Source organism: Dermacentor variabilis, chromosome 2 (assembly GCF_050947875.1).
Source record: "Dermacentor variabilis isolate Ectoservices chromosome 2, ASM5094787v1, whole genome shotgun sequence".
Taxonomy (NCBI): Eukaryota; Metazoa; Arthropoda; class Arachnida; order Ixodida; family Ixodidae; genus Dermacentor; species Dermacentor variabilis.
The window spans coordinates 275,014,744-275,033,390 of NC_134569.1; the positions used below are offsets into that span (position 1 = coordinate 275,014,744).

An 18,647-nucleotide genomic window follows, 5' to 3' on the forward strand; every position below is an offset into this window, starting at 1 on the left:
CCTCCCATATAATCTGCATTTTGCCACTTCATTATTATAACCTCTGCGCTTTACGCACTGCTCTTGTCTGTTTGTTTTGTATTGAGTTTGGTAGCTTATTTACATTTTTGAAAGGCAAAGAGTTTATGACCTGTCTTTAGATTTTATACTGTTAGCTTATTGTGCAAATGTTTGTACTGCCCAGTGTTTCTTAGACACAATGAGTTTAAAATCTCGTTTTAGTTCTTTAATTGTTAGCTTATTCTGGAAATGTTTATGTTGTCCAGTAGTTCTTACAAACAAAGGGTTTGTAATGAGTTTGCTATGTTAGACATTTTAGCTTGTTGAGGAAATCTTCGTGTTGCCCAGTGTTTTCTCTCACTTTGACTAAGGGTGTTATCAATGTCTACCAAGAGTTTACATGTTTTTCAGTTTCTTTTTTTCATTCACTTATTTAATATCTTAAGAACCATGCGATCATTTTTTTGGCATATTCGCTTGAGTTTATAAACATATAAAACTGATGTTTACATGTAGTGCCTCTCCGCATGTGTTTATCTCTTGCCAAGGAGCATGCGCGGGGAGGTTGTCCTATGACAGCCTCCATGAAAAATTTTTTTTTATATCCAAGTGGCTCACTCACTAAACATCACGAAAGGCTCACAAAAATTGCGCCGCCAGAACCAATTGCCAGAAGTGATGCACGACTCAGCATGACCTCCGAGATTGGGCGGCACATGCAGCTGCTGGCACTTATAGCTGCTAACCACAAGGTGTACATGCAATTGAAAGGCTACTAATATGAAAATTAGACATTTACCAGCCCAGCAGCTTCAGTAGTAGTATAGAACACTACTGCCAATTCAGCCGAAGACCCCTTAAAATTTCTTCGGTGCTAGACGAAATCAGAGCCGTGCCACGCATAGACTCAGTGCCACTAGATGTGCAGCTGGAAGCATGTGAAAGGAGCCCGGCTGAACATGCTTTGCCATTGGCAATTCGATCTGCAACTACATTGCTTCAATTCTAATTGCATCAATGTCAACATTCATCATGAAATGGGCTCTGCTGGACAGTTTTAAGCAAAATTGTGTTCCCTCATAAGAATTTCAGCGACTGCTATGAAAACTCACCACGGGTAGCTGTGCCAGCACTTTCTCCAGGCTCTCCTGAAACCAGAGAACATGTTTAAATTCTTGCTGAAGTGTTCAGCTGTTATGCCGGACACAGGTATACTTAAACTGCTGGCTATCACTCTAGCTCAATGTTTACGTACAACTGCAATTAAACATTCGGACACAATGAGTGCCAGATTTCTTTTTTTTTTTATCTCCAGCCTGAAATAAAGTGGGACAACTAGTGAATCGAACACTTCCTCCCCCGCCGGCAATAAACCAAAAGAAAACAGCATTTTTCAATGTGGCCTTTTGTCATTTTTTGCCATAACCCCCTTTCATGCATCCTGATGTCAATTTTTCTCTCATTGCATCTTTTACATAACGTACGATGCCGACCTTGCAATTTTCACCTGTTTATTTATTTATTACAAATACCTACAGCGCCCGAGTTGGGCATTATCGTAGGGGGGTTAATTACAAACATAAAAGTCAACTTCGCGAACAACGGCATCACCATCTGTGGTATTAGAAATACAACAATCGTAATTAGTAACGAAAGACAACACATCCAATACTAACAACATCCGATTACAAAATTTGTTACACAACGCATAAAATGGCACACTGTAAATATTGTCTAAAACAGATTCACATTAAGTTATCTATGGCAGATGAAAAATTGGGTGCAGACACTATCTCATCCATGTGCAAATTCCACTCTGCAATCGTTCGCGGAAAGAATGAAAACTTAAATACATTAATACGACTTTGGTAGGCCCTTATTTCCTTCATGGTTATATTGCGCTCAGTTTTACAAACACGATATTAAGGAAGGACAGGACGTGGACGGACGAAGCGCAACTTGCGCTTCGTCCGTCCATGTCCTGTCCTTCCTTAATATCGTGTTTGTAAAACTGAGCGCAATATAACCATGAACGTTCACCAACTAGCCCCTTTCATTGCTTTACTAAATCTTATTTCCTTATTTTCTTAGCTTCCCTGAAAGCTTTTTTTACACTGTTTATTAATATGGCATCCTTTGGCCATATACTTTGGCATACTTTGGCATATATATGGCCTGTTTATAATATGGCAATAATTTGTATGGCAAGAGTAGCAATAAAATGAAAATGAAATGAAATTATATTTCACACCCGCTTAGCTTGAATCACAGTTTTCATTTACCATAGATTGCTCATCCATTTTATTGCGTGCAGCCTGAAAAATAAAGCTCGACAATATTGCTAGTCTGTTATCATCTATTTGTCCACGCTTCTCGGTTAGTTATGTGAGTAAAACGCGGCGGCGGCGGCGGCGGCGGCGGCTGGCGGCGGCAGCGGCAGCAACAGCAGCAGCAGCAGCAGCAGCAGCAGCAGCCTGGTTATGCCCACTGCCGGGCAAAGGCCTCTCCCATACTTCTTCAACAACCCCGGTCATGTACTAATTCTCACCATGTCGTCCCTGCAAACTTCTTAATCTCATCCGCCCACCTAACTTTCTGCCACCACCTGCTACGCTTCCCTTCCCTTGGAATCCAGTCCGTAACACCTTAATGACCATCGGTTATCTTCCCTCCTCATTACATGTCCTGCTCATGCCTCCCCCCCATTTCTTTTTCTTGATTTCAACTAAGATGTCATTAACTCGCGTTTGTTCCCTCACCCAATCTGCTCTTTTCTAATCCCTTAACTTTACACCCATCATTCTCCTTTCCATAGCTCGTTGCGTCGTCCTGAATTTAAATAGAACCCCTTTCGTAAGCCTCCAGGTTTCTGCCCCGTAGGTGAGTACTGGTAAGACACAGCTATTAAACGCTTTTCTCTTGAGGGATAATGGAAGCCTGTTGTTCATGATCTGAGAATGCCTGCCAAACGCACCCAGCCCATTCTTATTCTTCTGATTATTTCCGTCTCATGATCCGGATCTGCCGTCACTACCTGCCCTAAATAGATATATTCCCTTACCACTTCCAGTGCCTCGCTACCTATTGTAAATTGCTGTTCTCTTCCGAGACTGTTAAACATTAGTTTTCTGCAGATTAATTTTTAGGCCCACTCTTCTGCTTTGCCTCTCCAGGTCAGTGAGCATGCATTGCAATTGGTCCCCTGAGTTACTAAGCAAGGCAATATCATCAGCGAATCGCAAGTTACTAAGGTACTCTCCCTTAACCTTTATCCCCAATTCTTCCCAATCCAGGTCTCTGAATACCTCCTGTAAACACGCTGTGAATAGCATTGGAGACATCGTATCTCCCTGCGCGACGCTTTTCTTTATTGGGATTTTGTTGCTCTCTTTAAGGAGGACTATGGTGGCTGTGGAGCCGCTATAGATATCTTTCAGTATTTTTACACACGGCTCGTCTACACCGATTCCATAATGCCTCCATGACTGCTGAGGTTTCGACAGAATCAAACGCTTTCTTGTAATCAATGAAAGCTATATATAAGGGTTGGTTATATTCCGCACATTTCTCTATCACCTGATTGATAGTGTGAATATGGTCTATTGTTGAGTAGCCTTTGCGGAATCCTGCTTGGTCCTTTCCTTGACAGAAGTCTAAGGTGTTCCTGATTCTATTTGCGACTACCTTAATAAATAGTTTGTAGGCAACTGACAGTAAGTTGATCAGTCTATAATTTTTCAAGTCTTTAACGTCCCCTTTCTTATGGCTCAGGATTATATTAGCGTTCTTCCAAGATTCCGGTACGCTCGAGGTCATGAGGCATTGTGTATACAGGGTGGCCAGTCTCTCTAGAACAATCTGCCCACCATCCTTCAACAAATCTGCTGTTACTTGATCCTCCCCAGCTGCGTTCCCCCTTTGCATAGTTCCCAAGACTTTCTTTACTTCTTCCGGCAGTCCTGTGGGATTTCGAATTCCTCTAGACTATTCTCTCTTCCATTATCATCGTGGGTGCCACTGGTACTGTATAAACCTTTATAGAACACCTCAGCCACTTGAACTATCTCATCCATATTAGTAATGATATTGCCGGCTTTGTCTCTTAACGCATACATCTTTCTTTCTTTTCTTTCTTTATTGGTTTATCACATATACATGTGATGGGAGGCGAAGGGAAAAGCCATTCAAGGATGGCTTGAGGGAGTCCTTCGCCCCCACGCTGGCAAAGACAACAGCAGAGGCACACACGTCCTGTTCACATGGTCGTACAAATTTACAAAACCATCATATTAAGCACAACATTGCCATAAAGCTTGACAAAACCATAAAATTAAACACATTAGTTACTGTCGTACGTAGGGCATCATGCGTTAACATACTTTACTTCACCTCAGCATCGAATGAAAGCACATTTCATAACAATGTACGCTTAGTAATAGTGACATTGAAACAATATATTTAAATAGAAATCGTAAAAAGCTCTAGTGGTCAATGTTAGTCTAGAAAGAATGTGTACAAGTCAGATAATGTTGCTTCGCGAATATCGATTTGTTTTTTATTGAACTCATTTAGTAGACGTGGAAGTTTGTTTTGGAGCATTTGCCGACCATAGCCAGCGTGACAATATGGAACATTCCATATTTCTGTTGTTCTAGTGGCATATGATGCTTCCTTCGAATGGAGATTCACCAAACCCATGAAGATAGAATTATGACAGTCATAGTTAAGGCGATATTCACGCAACAATTTATACTCATATGTATCTTGTACTCTCACTATTTTAAATTTTTTAAAGAGCTCCACAGTAGAATGCCGGAGTGGCACATTCTCAATTATTCTCAAAATTCTTTTTTGCATTACTAATAGCCGCGAGAAATTCGATTGTGTTGTAGCCCCCCAGACCAAATGACAATAGTTTAGATAGGAAGCGAAGAGGGCGTTATAGATTAACAATTTTATTGACTTCGGAATTAAGTAGCGGTTTTTGTTCAGAATTCCCGTTATTGCACCTAACTTTTGTAATATCGCATTGATATGCTCATCCCACTGCAGTGATTTTGAAAAATGCACACCAAGTACTTTAATAGACCTAACTAGCTCTATCTCTGAGCAGCGATAAACTAGGTTACGTACTACTGAAACCTTCCTGCCTATAGAATGAAACATCACAGCCATCTGATTCTTGCCAATTCATAGTTTCTTCTTCATTGCTTTTAGGCTTCCTCCGTTCCTGAGAGCATGTTCAATTCTATCCATATTACACTTCCTTATGTCCGCTGTCTTACGCTTGTTGATTAACTTCGAAAGTTCTGCCAGTTCTATTCTAGCTGTAGGGTTAGAGGCTTTCATACATTGGCGTTTCTTGATCAGATCTTTCGTCTCCTGCGATAGCCTATTGGCATCCTGTCTAACGGAGTTACCACCGACTTCTATTGCAGAATCCCTAATGATGCCCATAAGATTGTCGTTCATATCTTCAACACTTAGGTCCTCTTCCTGAATTAAAGCCGAATACCTGTTCTGTAGCTTGATCTGAAATTCCTCTATTTTCCCTCTTATCGTCCCCGCTTCTTGGTTAGTTGTGTGAGTAAAACGTGGCTATATGCACGTGACAAAAACCTGTATAGCTTTTCTTCATATCACTCAGAGTATTGTCAGCAGAAAGTGGACGTGGAGGAGCCCGAATGGCGAGACTAGAAATGAAATAGACTTTATACTCTGCGCTAACCCTGGCATCATACAAGATGTGCACGTGCTCGGCAAAGTGTGCTGCAGTGACCATAGGATGGTAAGAACTCGAATTAGCCTAGACTTGAGGAGGGAATGGAAGAAACTGGTACATAAGAAGCCGATCAATGAGTTAGAGGTAAGAGGGAAAATAGAGGAATTGCAGATCAAGCTACAGAACAGGTATTCGGCTTTAATTCAGGAAGAGGACCTAAGTGTTGAAGATAGGAACGACAATCTTATGGGCATTATTAAGGATTCTGCAATAGAAGTCGGTGGTAACTCCGTTAGACAGGATGCCAGTAAGCTATCGCAGGAGACGAAAGATCTGATCAAGAAACACCAATGTATGAAAGCCTCTAACTCTACAGCTAGAATAGAACTGGCAGAACTTTCCAAGTTAATCAACAAGCGTAAGACAGCTGATGTGAGGAAGTATAATATGGATAGAATTGAACATGCTCTCAGGAATTGAGGAAGCCTAAAAGCAGGGAAGAAAAAACTAGGAATAGGCAAGAATCAGATGTATGCATTAAGAGACAAAGCCGGCAATATCATTACTAATATGGATGAGACCGTTCAAGTGGCTGAGGAGTTCTATAGAGGTTTATACAGTACCAGTGGCACTCACGACAATAATGGTAGAGAAAATAGTCTAGAGGAATTCGAAATCCCGAAGGTAACGCCGGAAGAAGTAAAGAAAGCCTTAGGAGCTATGCGAAGGGGGAAGGCAGCTGGGGAGGATCAGGTAACAGCAGACTTGTTGAAGGATGGTGGACAGATTGTTCTAGAAAAACTGGCCATCCTCTATACGCAACGCGTCATGGCCTCGAGCGTACCGGAATCTTGGAAGAACGCTAACATAATCCTAATCCACAAGAAAGGGGACGCCAAAGACGTGAAAAATTATAGGCCGATCAGCTTACTGTCTGTTGGCTACAAAGTATTTACTAAGGTAATTGCAAATAGAATCACAAACACCTTAGACTTCTGTCAAGCAAAGGACCAGGCAGGATTCCATAAAGGCTACTCAACAATAGATCATATTCACACTATCAATCAAGTGACAGAGAAATGTGCAGAATATAACCAACCCTTATATATAGCTTTCATTGATTACGAGAACGCGTTTGATTCAATCGAAGCCTCAGCAGTCATGGAGGCATTACAGAATCGGGGTGTAGACAAGCCGTGTGTAAAAACACTGAAAGATATCTACAGCGGCTCCACAGCCACTGTAGTCCTCCATAAAGAAAGCAACAAAATCTCAATAAAGAAAGGCATCAGGCAGGGAGATACGATCTCTCCAATGCTATTCACAGCGTGTTTACAGGAGGTATTCAGAGACCTGGATTGGGAAGAATTGGGGATAAGAGTTTGAAGTTTATTTATTGATTTCTTTCTGTACATCAACAGAAATCGAAGCAAGAGCAAAGGGCTATACAGCCTGACAGAGGCTTTTGCTCCGAGATACAGTTCAGCAAGCAGTCATAAGCAGACATAAGATAATCATTGAACAATCTAAATTGTCTCTAGATATTAAAAAAACAAACAAAAGAACCATATCACAGAGTAAAGAAAACAAGCAGATCGACATACATAAATTGTGACAAGCAGCAAAAAAAAAATAGAGGAAAAGAAACAATGTGTGCTAAGAAATAAAACACGCAGTGTACATTGACTAAGATAAAAAAAAGTCAATACATATTGAGGTTGTAATCAACACTTAAACAGAAATTAAACATATTCAATGCAATTTTCTAGAAGAACTTGTTTAAACCTATTTTGGAAATTTGTTTATTTAGGTCTAAAATGTTGCCAAGCTTATTAAGCAGACTGGGTATTTGATGCAGAATATGCTGCCGACCATAGGTAGTTCTAATTTTTGGTGTTCTTATACTTTGTGTACGGAGGCAATATTGAACACATCTAGAACAACTGTACGTGGGGTATAGCTTATTATTTTGGATATGCAGAAAAAGCTTGAGATAATAGATTTGATTAGCTTGCAATATGAAATGTTATGTAAATAGCGGACGCGTGCCGAGACCTTGCGGCTGACCATAATATCCCTCAAATATTCGTAGTACCTTTTTTTGTAATGTGAGTAATGTGGTATAATTCTGTGCTGTCGTTGTGCCCCAAACCAACATGCAGTAACTAAGCCTGGAATAGAATAGCGTATAATATAGCGCTTTCTTGAGCCAAAGTGGTAATAATCGACTTAACCTGTACATACATCCAACACTTTTGCTTAATTCTAATGCTAATTTATTTACGTGTTCATTCCAAGACAGTTAATGGAGAATACCTTAGTGACTTGCGATTCGCTGATGATATTGCCTTGCTTAGTAACTCAGGGGACCAATTGCAATGCATGCTCACTGACCTGGAGAGGCAAAGCAGAAGGGTGGGTCTAAAAATTAATCTGCAGAAAACTAAAATAACGTTTAACAGTCTTGGAAGAGAACAGCAGTTTACAATAGGTAGCGAGGCACTGGAAGTGGTAACGGAATACACCTACTTAGGACAGGTAGTGACTGCAGATCCGGATAATGGGACTGAAATAATCAGAAGAATAAGAATGGGCTGAGGTGTGTTTGGCACGCATTCTCAGATCAAGAACAGCAGGCTGCCATTATTGCTCAAGAGAAAAGTGTATAATAGCTGTGTCTTACCAGTACTCACATACGGGGCAGAAACCTGGAGGCTTACGAAGAGGGTTCTACTTAAATTGAGGATGACGCAACGAGCTATGGAAAGAAGAATGATGGGTGTAACATTGAGGGATGAGAAAAGAGCAGATTGGGTGAGGGAACAAACACGAGTTAATGACATCTTAGTTGAAATCAAGAAAAAGAAATGGGCATGGGCAGGACATGTAATGAGAAGGGAAGATAACCCTCCTCATTACATGACCATTCCGTAATGCCTCCATGGTCATTAAGGGTTACGGACTGATTCCAAGGGAAGGGAAGCGTAGCAAGGGACGGCAGAAAGTTAGGTAGGCGGATGAGATTAAGAAGTTTGCAGGGACAACATGGCCACAATTAGGACATGACCGCATAGTTGGAGAAGTATGGGAGAGGCCTTATGCCCTGCAGTGGGCGTAACCAGGCTGATGATGATGATGATGGTCATCACAGTGAGAGCAATCTTAGTGGTGCAGCTGTTTTCATTTCTTTCAACTTCCAATACCACCGGAGATTTGGCTTGGCACTAAACATTTTAAAAGTGAATTCGTTTGGATCGAAATGTGTTAATTATACTTTTTTCGAGATAGGACTTGGTTGTGGCTTACACATGTAGATCACCTTCATCATCTGTTCAGAGTTCTGTTTGGCTTTGGGCGAAACTTTGCTAAAGCTTTATCATTAGAACAAAAAAATATCATTATATTAGGAGACCTAAATATTATACTTCCAGACCGGTCCACCACATCCATCACTGGATATGTTACCTGCATCAACGGATATGGCTATGAATGTCTATTAATTGTTCCAACGTGTTGCACTTTCGACAGACAAGGTACTCTTATTGACCATATATTATCTAATCTTATCGCTCCTCCTAATGCTCGTTATTGAACTACCTATAACTGACCACTACCATGTGTTCACTCACTTAAGTATTCCACCTAATATTGAAAAACAGCCTTTGAGCAGCGGTTGCCACAGCAAGCACGCGCAATAACCAAGCTACTTTGCATCTGCAGGATAGCAGCATCGGCCACCCCTCTGGTTTCCTGCACTCCCGGTTTCGTGCAATCAAGTACCACATGTCTTGACCCTTTCCTGGAGGATGTACCAAGACACAAGTCAGCATACCTGGGCCTGCACTTCGGCCAAGTCATCTTACCTGGCCCACCGGAGATACTGCTGCGCCTACGCCTAGCATACACCAGGAGTATATAAGCAACCACGACGACAGCGGGTGCTCATTCTGGCAGCGGTTGTAACAGCAAGCATGCGCAATAACCAAGCTACTTTGCATCTGCAGGTTTGTCATAAGCTCATTATCTTTTAGCACTATTGCCTGTGTCACCACAGCTGCTGCCAGAATTCTGTGGAGCATCTTTATCTGCACAAGAACCCATTCAAATTAGTTTTATTATTTACTGCAACTTTTTTCTTGTGCCTCCTAAACCTTGGTCTGTTGTCCCGAATGCAATGCCCTCAAATGCAGAACTCGCAAAACAAGTGGAGCAACTTGAACTCAAGTTTGAAAATTTGAGTTCCGAGTTTCTTGATGATGTGTATGGAAAATTCTTACTAAAAATAAGCACTTCAGGATTAGACATTGTTGAAATGAAAAAACAAATAGATAATTTGGTGGCCAGTGTGGAATTCCTCAACAATCTGGTAGAGGAAATGAAGGATGAAAAGGCTACACTGGTAGCTGAAAATAATGCTCTAAAAGCTAGCAACAGTATGCTCACAAAAAAAGTGAGCGATCTAGAACAGCACTCGAGGCTGAACAACGTCGAGGTGAAAGGTGTTCCTTGTACACAAGGAGAAGACTGCCTGGTGGTAATGCAAAGCATTGGCGACAAAATTGGTTGCCCAGTATCACCAGATGATCTCAATGTGGTTCACCATGTGCCTACCAAATCTAACAACAACAAAAACATCCATTGCCTGTTCTATCTCGCGAATGAAAAAGTCCGACTTCGTGACAAAAGAAAAGAAAGCGCGGCTAACTCTAGGTAACATTGGCTTATCAGTAAGCAAATACACGCCGCTGTATGTAAATGACTACCTAACGCCTGAAAATAAGGCCCTCTTTTCTAAGGTCTTAACCCTAAAAAAATCTAAGAAACGGCAATTCTTATGGACTGACAACTGCCAAATAAAGGCTCACAAAACAACTGGCAGCCGAGTTTTTCGGATCTTCACGGAGGCGGACCTTTCTGTGATCACTTAGCTACTTTCGCCTTTGAGAAATCGCATCACCACACAAATTCACAATGTCATCATATTTTACAACTAACGAGCTAAATAATTATATGTCCAATTATCAAAAATCTATCATTGATTTTAACACATGAAGCATACACAGACACTATGATGACTTTTCAAATCTGATTGCGACACTTCAATTCTCCATGCTCAATAATTGGAATCTCGGAAACTTGGCTAAGTGACCACGACAAGAACCTGCTTTGCTTTCCTAACTATAAAGCAGAATACTCAAATCGTCCGTATAGCTGTCATGGCGGTGCCGCACTCTATATTTTAAGTACTGTTACATACAAAAGAAGGCACGACCTTCTTCTCGGCATACGTGACTGTGAAGCAGTGTGGGTCGAACTTAAAAGTGACTTTATTAATGCAGACAAAAAAAATCTAATAATAGGTTGTGTATATCGCTCGCCTTCATCGTCTATGAATGATTTCTGCGCCGCACTTCATGACGTGCTAAATATCCTTGCAGACGAGAATAAAAATGTTATAATTATAGGCGATATTAACATTAACCTCGCAGACAGCTCATCTGCATACGCCTTACAATATTCAAATTGTTTCAAAGCTTCGATTACGAATGCTTAATAAAAGTGCCTACACGGTGCACTAACTATACAGATGGTACAATAATTGATCATGCGCTTTCCAATTTGCTGTCTCCACTAGACGCAGGGGTCCTGTTACAAAATCTGACTGATCACTACCCGATATTTTTACGCTTTCAGAATAATGAAGACTCTGTCAAAGCCACTTACACAAAGCTGACACTTAACAAAGAAAATTTAATTTATTCACTAAGCCAAGCTGATTGGTCCTCTATAGCAGATATGTACATCCACAAACGGCCTTCTCCTTCTTTATATCGGTACTTAAATCTTATTTTGACTGCCACACCCGCAAAGTGAAATGCAAAAAGAAGTTTGCGTCCCCACAGAATCCTTGGCTGTCAGATAAGCTCCTAGCCTTGATGCGGAAAAAAGACAATCTGTACAAGAAAACAAAATTATGGCCATTTAACAGCAATTTGACTAAGAGGTACAAAAAATTTTCCAACTTTCTTGCTATCGAGCTAAAAAAAGCTAAATACTTTATTACGAGAAAAAATTATTAGAATGCGGAAAGACAGTCGTAAGAAATGGAAGATAGTGAATGAGTTCTTAAATAGGCGAAACGATTGCGATAATTTCAAGGAAATTATTCATAACGACAGAGCTTACACCTCTTCACAACACATTGCTGATGCTTTTGCAGAATTTTTCTTTAGCAGCGATTCGCATACACCAACGCAATATAACAATTTATTGCGACGCCTACCTCACTCATTCTATCTTTTTCCAACCACACCACAGGAAATAGAAAACACAATAAGAAATGTAAAAACAAGTGCAGGTCTTGTAATATGCATTCAAATCACATCAAGCTAATTGCCCACCTAATCTCAGATGTTCTCACAAGTATTATTAACCTATTATTTCAGACTGGTACCTTTCCACAAGAACTAAAACAAGGTAGAATTACTCCTGTATGTAAAAAAGGTGACCGTGCCTTGATTACTAATTATAGGCTTATTTGCATTCTACCCTTATTTAGCAAAGATATTGAATGGCTGATAGAAAAGCGCCTAACTAATTACCTATCTAAATTTAGTATTCTTTCACCACTCTAATTCGGCTTCCGCAAGGGCTATTCAACCGAACTTGCTCTTATCGCCCAAACTGAACAATTAAAATGGTAATCGATAAGGGCATGTATGCTGGATCAGTGCTCGCGGATCTAACTAAAGCCTTTGATAAAATTACCACCACATTTTATCCTTTAAACTTGAATCTATCGGAATAACAGGTCCTGCGTTAACTTTGATACAAAATTACTTAAAAGATAGAACATTCTGGCGACAAGTGACCACGTAGACCGGTAAAGTCTCAGGAGAGGAAGAACCAACCTTCTATCTCTTAGAGTAGCATTCTTTTTAATCTCTTTCGGAATGCTAGCCTGTGCCGGAGCGTGCCTGCAGCTCGTGCCTCGTGTAGACGTGAGCGTCTACGTCATATCTCGTGTGACGCCGATGCTGCTGCCGCTACAGAGGGCTCCCCCCCTAGAGAGGAGGAAAGTTCGATGAATGATGGAAAGTCCACGTGACGCGGCGTGTCTTGGCGTTGGTCTTGGGTGTCACGTGCTCAGGCGGCGACGAAGGATGCAGCAGGGTCGCGTCGCATACTGGTGGAGCTGATGGCGCGGGTGCTTCGATGTAGGCGGGTTTGAGACGTTCCAGGGCAATCGTGTCTGATCGGCCGTTGACATTCACAACAAACGTCGTCGGACGACGCTCTAGAACACAATATGGCCCGGAGTAGTGTGGTTGCAAAGGCTTCCGCACGGCACAGTTACGCACGAAAACGTGGGTAGCAGAGGTGAGCGCAGGAGAAACGTACGGAGACCTTGCTTCTTGTGAACGTGCAGGCACGGGGCGTATCTGGCTGAAGGAGGCTTGCAGTTTGGCAACGTATTCGGCAGGTGACGGCATAGGCGTTTTGGGGGTAGCGACAAAGAAATCGCGTGGAAGGTGTAGGTGAGTGCCGTAAACTAGCTCAGCACAGGAGCAACCTAGGTCGCTCTTGAGTGCGGCTCTGATGCCAAGTAAGACGAGGGGCAAATGCAGGGCCCACTTCTCCGGCGATTCATGTGCCATAAGGCCTTGAGATGCCGGTGAAAACGTTCAACTAGTCGATTGGACTGCGGGTGATAAGCAGTTGTGCGAAAACATGTCATTCCGAGTAGTTTGAGTAGCTCGTTGAAGAGCGCTGAGTCAAACTGCCGACCGCGATCGGTGATTATTGTGGATGGGCAGCCGAACCTTGCGATCCACGTAGACACGAAAGCTGCTGCAACAGTGGGCGCTGAGATGTCAAATATAGGTGTAGCTTCTGGCCACCGAAGGGTGTGGGTGTGTGTGGAAGACTGAAGGGTGTGGTGATGGCGGTCTTGGGAATGTCTTCTTCAGCGACCGGTAGTTGATGGTAGGCACGAACGAGATCGATCTTAGAAAAGATTGTCGCACCGTACAACGCTACCGTGAAGTCCTGAATGTTCGGTAGAGGGTAGCGATCAGGAACTGTGACGTTGTTTAGTGCCCGGTAATCGCCGCATGGGCGCCAGTCTCCCGTCTTCTTAGGCACCTTGTGAAGTGGTGATGCCCAGTTACTGGAGGAAGGGCGGATGATGCCAAGTTGCAGCATGTGTTCGAACTCCGCGTGAGCGATCTTGAGTTTCTCCGGGGAAAAACGCCGGGGTCGGAAATAGACCAGTGGGCCGGAGGTGACGATGTGATGGCACACGTCATGTTGCACCGGTTGCATCCAGTCCAGCAGGCGCGTCAAAGTGGGAAAATCGTGTAAGAGCGCGGCGAAAGATTCGTCCAACATGGCAGAAATAGGCGCTATGGGCAATGTGCCTGATGATGGGACGCCGGGAACGGATAGCTGGGTCACGGAGTCGATGAGACGGCGTCGTTGGATGTCCACAAGGAGTCCATAGTTATGCAAGAAGTCTGCTCCTATGACTGCACGACGAACGTCTGCAACCAGGAAAATCCAGTGGAACGCTCGTCGAAGGCCAAGGTTTAGCATGACGGAGCGTGACGAGAAAACTGGAATCCTGGTGCCTGTTGACGGCTAGCAAAAACGACACAGGTGTCGCTTTTCAGTCGGAGCGCAGAGCGGGGAGAATGCTGACGTCAGCACCTGTGTCGACTAAGAATCGTTGTCCCGTAACTCTGTCCGTCACGTAGAAAAGGTGACTTGTGTGTTGGGCCGGACCACTCGTCGCCGTTAGAGGTCGGCCGGCCTGTTTCCCTGCCAAGCGCAGGGACGCCGACAGTGACGAGCGTCGTTTCCAAAACGGCGGTGGTAGTAGCAAACGCCAGGCGTTGTAGTTGAGGTTTCATTGTGGGTGCCCGTGCGTCTTGATCTGCTGGAACTACAGCTGCGTGGGCGACGAGATGTGCGGCGATGTTCCGCTCCACAGATGATGCGTTCCAGGCGCTCACACAAGGAGTCAAGCGGAGATTCCACTGGGGAAGAGCAGGGAAGAGTTTGCAGAGCGGTTGTATTGTCACCCGGAGACGGTGACGTGGCTGCAATGGTTGGGGTGGCTACTTCCATGACTTTGTCGGCCAAAGCGGCAAGTCCGGTAAGGTCCATGGTAGAGGCTGTCGCCAGGACCATCTGCACGTTAGCCGGGAGTTGTAAAAACAGTTCGCGCAACAGCGTGTCGTCGATGGATCTTGCGTTGTTTCCGAGCAGATGGCTTATTCGGCGAAGAAGTTGACTAGGGCGTCGGTCGCCGAGTTCTTCAGCAGACAGAAGCTGCTGGATGCGAGAACGCTGTGAAGCTGTGCGCTGTAGCAGTGCTGCCTTGAGATCGTCATAGGCAGCGGCAGACAATGGGGAGCTCAACAAATCTGCTACCTCGTCAATGGCGGCGGGCGAGAGCGCTGCGACGGCGTAATGCAACTTCGAGGCTTGAGAGCGGATGCCAGTGACTTGAAATTGCGCTTCGGCCTGAAGAAACCACGCCGAAGGATGCTGGTCCCAGTACTGTGGGAGGCGGACAGCAATGGTGGAACAGGAGGGCTCACCGCGTTCCTCGGAAGCGTTCTGGCCTTGAGCTCTCGTAGCGTTGGTCTGGTCCGTGGTCGTCTCTACCACAGGAGCGTATGGCAGTATCACGTCCGGGTCACCAAACTGTGGCGACGAGCGACCACGTAGACCGGTAAAGTCTCGGGCTCTCGCAGGAGAGGAAGAACTGACCTTCGATCTCTTAGAGTAGCATTCTTTTTGATCTCTTTCGGAACGCTAGCCCGTGCGGAGCGTGCCCGCCGCTCGCGCCTCGTGTAGACGCGAGCGTCTACGTCATCTCTCATGTGACGCCGATGCTGCTACCGCTACAACATAACGAGTTAGAATTAATGGTGTTCTTTCTAAATCAATGACAACAAACATGGGTGTACCTCAGGGATCCATACTTGGCCCACTCTTGTTTTTATTATATGTTAACGACCTGCCCAACTGCCTGCTTTCTTCTAGCTGCATTCTTTATGCAGACGACACAACTATCTTTAACTCGGACATTTGTGTACGGAACCTAGTTTCTGAACTTAATACCGACTTAAAAAGCGTGTTAAATTGGTGCAATATTAACCAGCTGAATATAAACTCTTCTAAAACTAAATTTGTTTTATTCACGTCCCACCAACACTCATCCACATTCATTCCTTCGCTCTACCTTGGTAATAATCTTATCCCGCGTAGTAGTTCCTCTAACTACTTGGGCGTAGAACTTGATTCTAACCTCAAATTTCATCAACACATAACCAACGTTAGGCGGAGGGCAACATATGGAATAAGGACACTTTAAAAGCTTGGTATGTGTTTAACCAGCAAACACTACATTCATTATGCAAAAAAGAAGTGAGGCGTGCAGACAGGACACAAGAGTAGAGAAGTGGACAACACGAACGCCGACTATCAACTGAAGGGAGCACTGAGGCGGAAAAAGAAGAAGACACAAAACTCATCTGCGCATGCTCAGGAATGGTAACACCACATGTCAGTCGGGTACATGTGCCGGTCTATGCGAGAGATAACTGTTAAGACACTTAATCTCTTCCTTATGTAAAGTAATCGAAGGCTGACTCACGCACGCGCTTCCACCATTAAAGATATGCCATGCCTCTACCATAAGACGCGTATGTTCATTCTTATGCCCGTACAATATCGCGCATTCATCTAACTCTGGCGTGCAGTTTCAATCTCGGCAATATAGCGAAAGATTAGAAGGCGACCCACCAGTTAACAACCTTTTATGTTCCATTAGCCTCTGATTGATACACCGTCCCGTTTACCCTACGTAGAACTGGCCACAGCTAAGGGGAATTTTATGCACCACACCCATACGACAGTCAGCAAAACTCTTGTTCTTATTGTGCTTCACTGGAAAAATATCTGTTCGTTTTTTGCCTTTTACCCGCTCCTTTTTATTCTGTACGGCAGCACATTGCGCTTATTGGGAGCTTATTGGGAGCAGTGAAAGCAACATTAACATCATATCTACTTGCAACCTTTTTAAGCCTGTGCGACACTGAATGAATATACGGAATAGCCACTACTCTTTTTTTTTGCTAGTACTGCTTTCTGTAATCACGTCCGTCCCTCTTGAAACCGACTTCTTTAGGCGCTCAGCCACAGTGGCCACCGCTACACTAGGATAACCTGCTTCTAATAGGCGCCCGACCTGTGCATTAAAACTGGCGCCCATTTTGTGCATGCAGGATCTGGTGAGGGAAGACCTAAGGCCCGACATGGCAATTCCGTTTTTTAATAATTTAGAATGCTTGGATTGAAAGTTTAGCAACGGCTTCGAAGATCTTGGGGAGTACTGCCAACAAACATGGTTTTGTTCGAAGATCAAGGAAATGTCAAGAAACTGAATTACATGTCGCTGAGGAAATTCCTTGGTAAACTTTAATCCTCCCCCATAAAGTTTAAATTGATCACTTACTGAGGTAGCAGCGGAATCAAATTCTTCCCTATTGCAGAAAATCAGGTAATCATCAATGTACCGAAATATCTTGATAACGCTATCACCTAAGGCTTTCCCTAAGCAGTTGTCAACCTTACTCAGGTAAATGTTGCTAAGAATAGGGGCAACCTTTGAGCCAATACAAATGCCTGATTTCTGCAGAAAAACGCCATCTCTCCATCCAATCAGCGTCGACTTCAAGTACATTGAAAGAATTTCTAGAAAAGCTGCCGTGGAAACACCGCATCTGTCAATAAAAGCCGATTCTTGCACTTGTTCTTTAATGCACTCATTTACGAAATTTAGTAACCCGTCATGCGGCAAGGAATAATACAGGTCTTCGATATCCATACTAAAAGCTGTACAATCACCAGGATTTTCCTCTCTCAAATACTGAACTAGTGCCTGAGAATTATGTAAGCAAAAGGGGTCTGAAAGAACTAGTGAAGCTAAGCAGTTCTGTAGGTAACTGGCGACAGAACTGCCATGTGCCTTTCTCTGACACTATAGCACGAAAAGGAATTTCTTGTTTATGGGTCTTGGCCGAGAAAAACAGTTCTAAGGTGAGGGATTTAGCTTTCTTGACATTACAGACAAGACTATCAAGATTATGTCTTGACAAGAGGTCAACCGCACGTTGCTTAACTGCCGAAGGCTTGAGTTTTAATGGCTGTAAATTCTTTTCGGTGGCTGAGAATGCTTTTTCTGAAAGCATGTCATCTGGCATAATTACGAAATAACCTTCCTTGTCAGATATTACTGGTCTAAGTTTATGCTCCACAAGGTAATTAACTAACGGTCGGACAGGGTCAGGCGTCTTAAAATGAGCATTTGATTGTTCAATGCTAGCAATGCAATCCGAAATACAGCGTGAGCGTTCTTCTTCCGGGACGAACCTGGTTATGCAGCGCGGTATGCTTAAAACGTCAACGGGTTTTATGTCAGGCTTAAAACAGTGCTTAGGACCTAAAGCAAGGGTTTTTCTATGGTTATCACTTACGATGGCGTCTCCAAGAACCAGTACGTTATTAGACGGTGAATTATTAGAAAGGTGTTTCCTCTTACTTTGTTGAAGCTCCGGAAGTTTCATCCTCCAGAGGAAGTCTGCGTGTTGCACGGCTAACTTATTCCACTCGGCATAGGGGCGGTTCCAATGGCGACCGTCTCCCAGGGCCGCGCAACGGACCCTTAGACACTCCTGGTAGAACCTAACTTGGCGCCATGATTCAGCCGAAAGAATAGCTCCAATCCCCCTGGCATGCCCAGTTGATGGTTTTTGCATAATGAATCCTTACGAACTAGCTCAGCTTTCTGTCGTTCTAAACACTACACTCTTTATACTACTCATTTATCCATTCACATATAAGATATTCCATT

The 18,647-nt window shown here is 43.5% G+C and overlaps 1 protein-coding gene across 2 annotated transcripts in view; it reads right to left on the reverse strand.

The window, feature by feature from the left end:
• Positions 1-18,647, reverse strand: part of LOC142573308 (U2 small nuclear ribonucleoprotein auxiliary factor 35 kDa subunit-related protein 2-like) — a 234,685-nt gene that overhangs the window by 134,444 nt on the left and 81,594 nt on the right. For both annotated transcript variants that reach the window (XM_075682983.1, XM_075682984.1), the window contains exon 5: positions 1,113-1,148. In XM_075682983.1, coding sequence (XP_075539098.1) covers positions 1,113-1,148 — 36 coding nt within the window. The remainder of the gene's footprint in view (positions 1-1,112; positions 1,149-18,647) is intronic.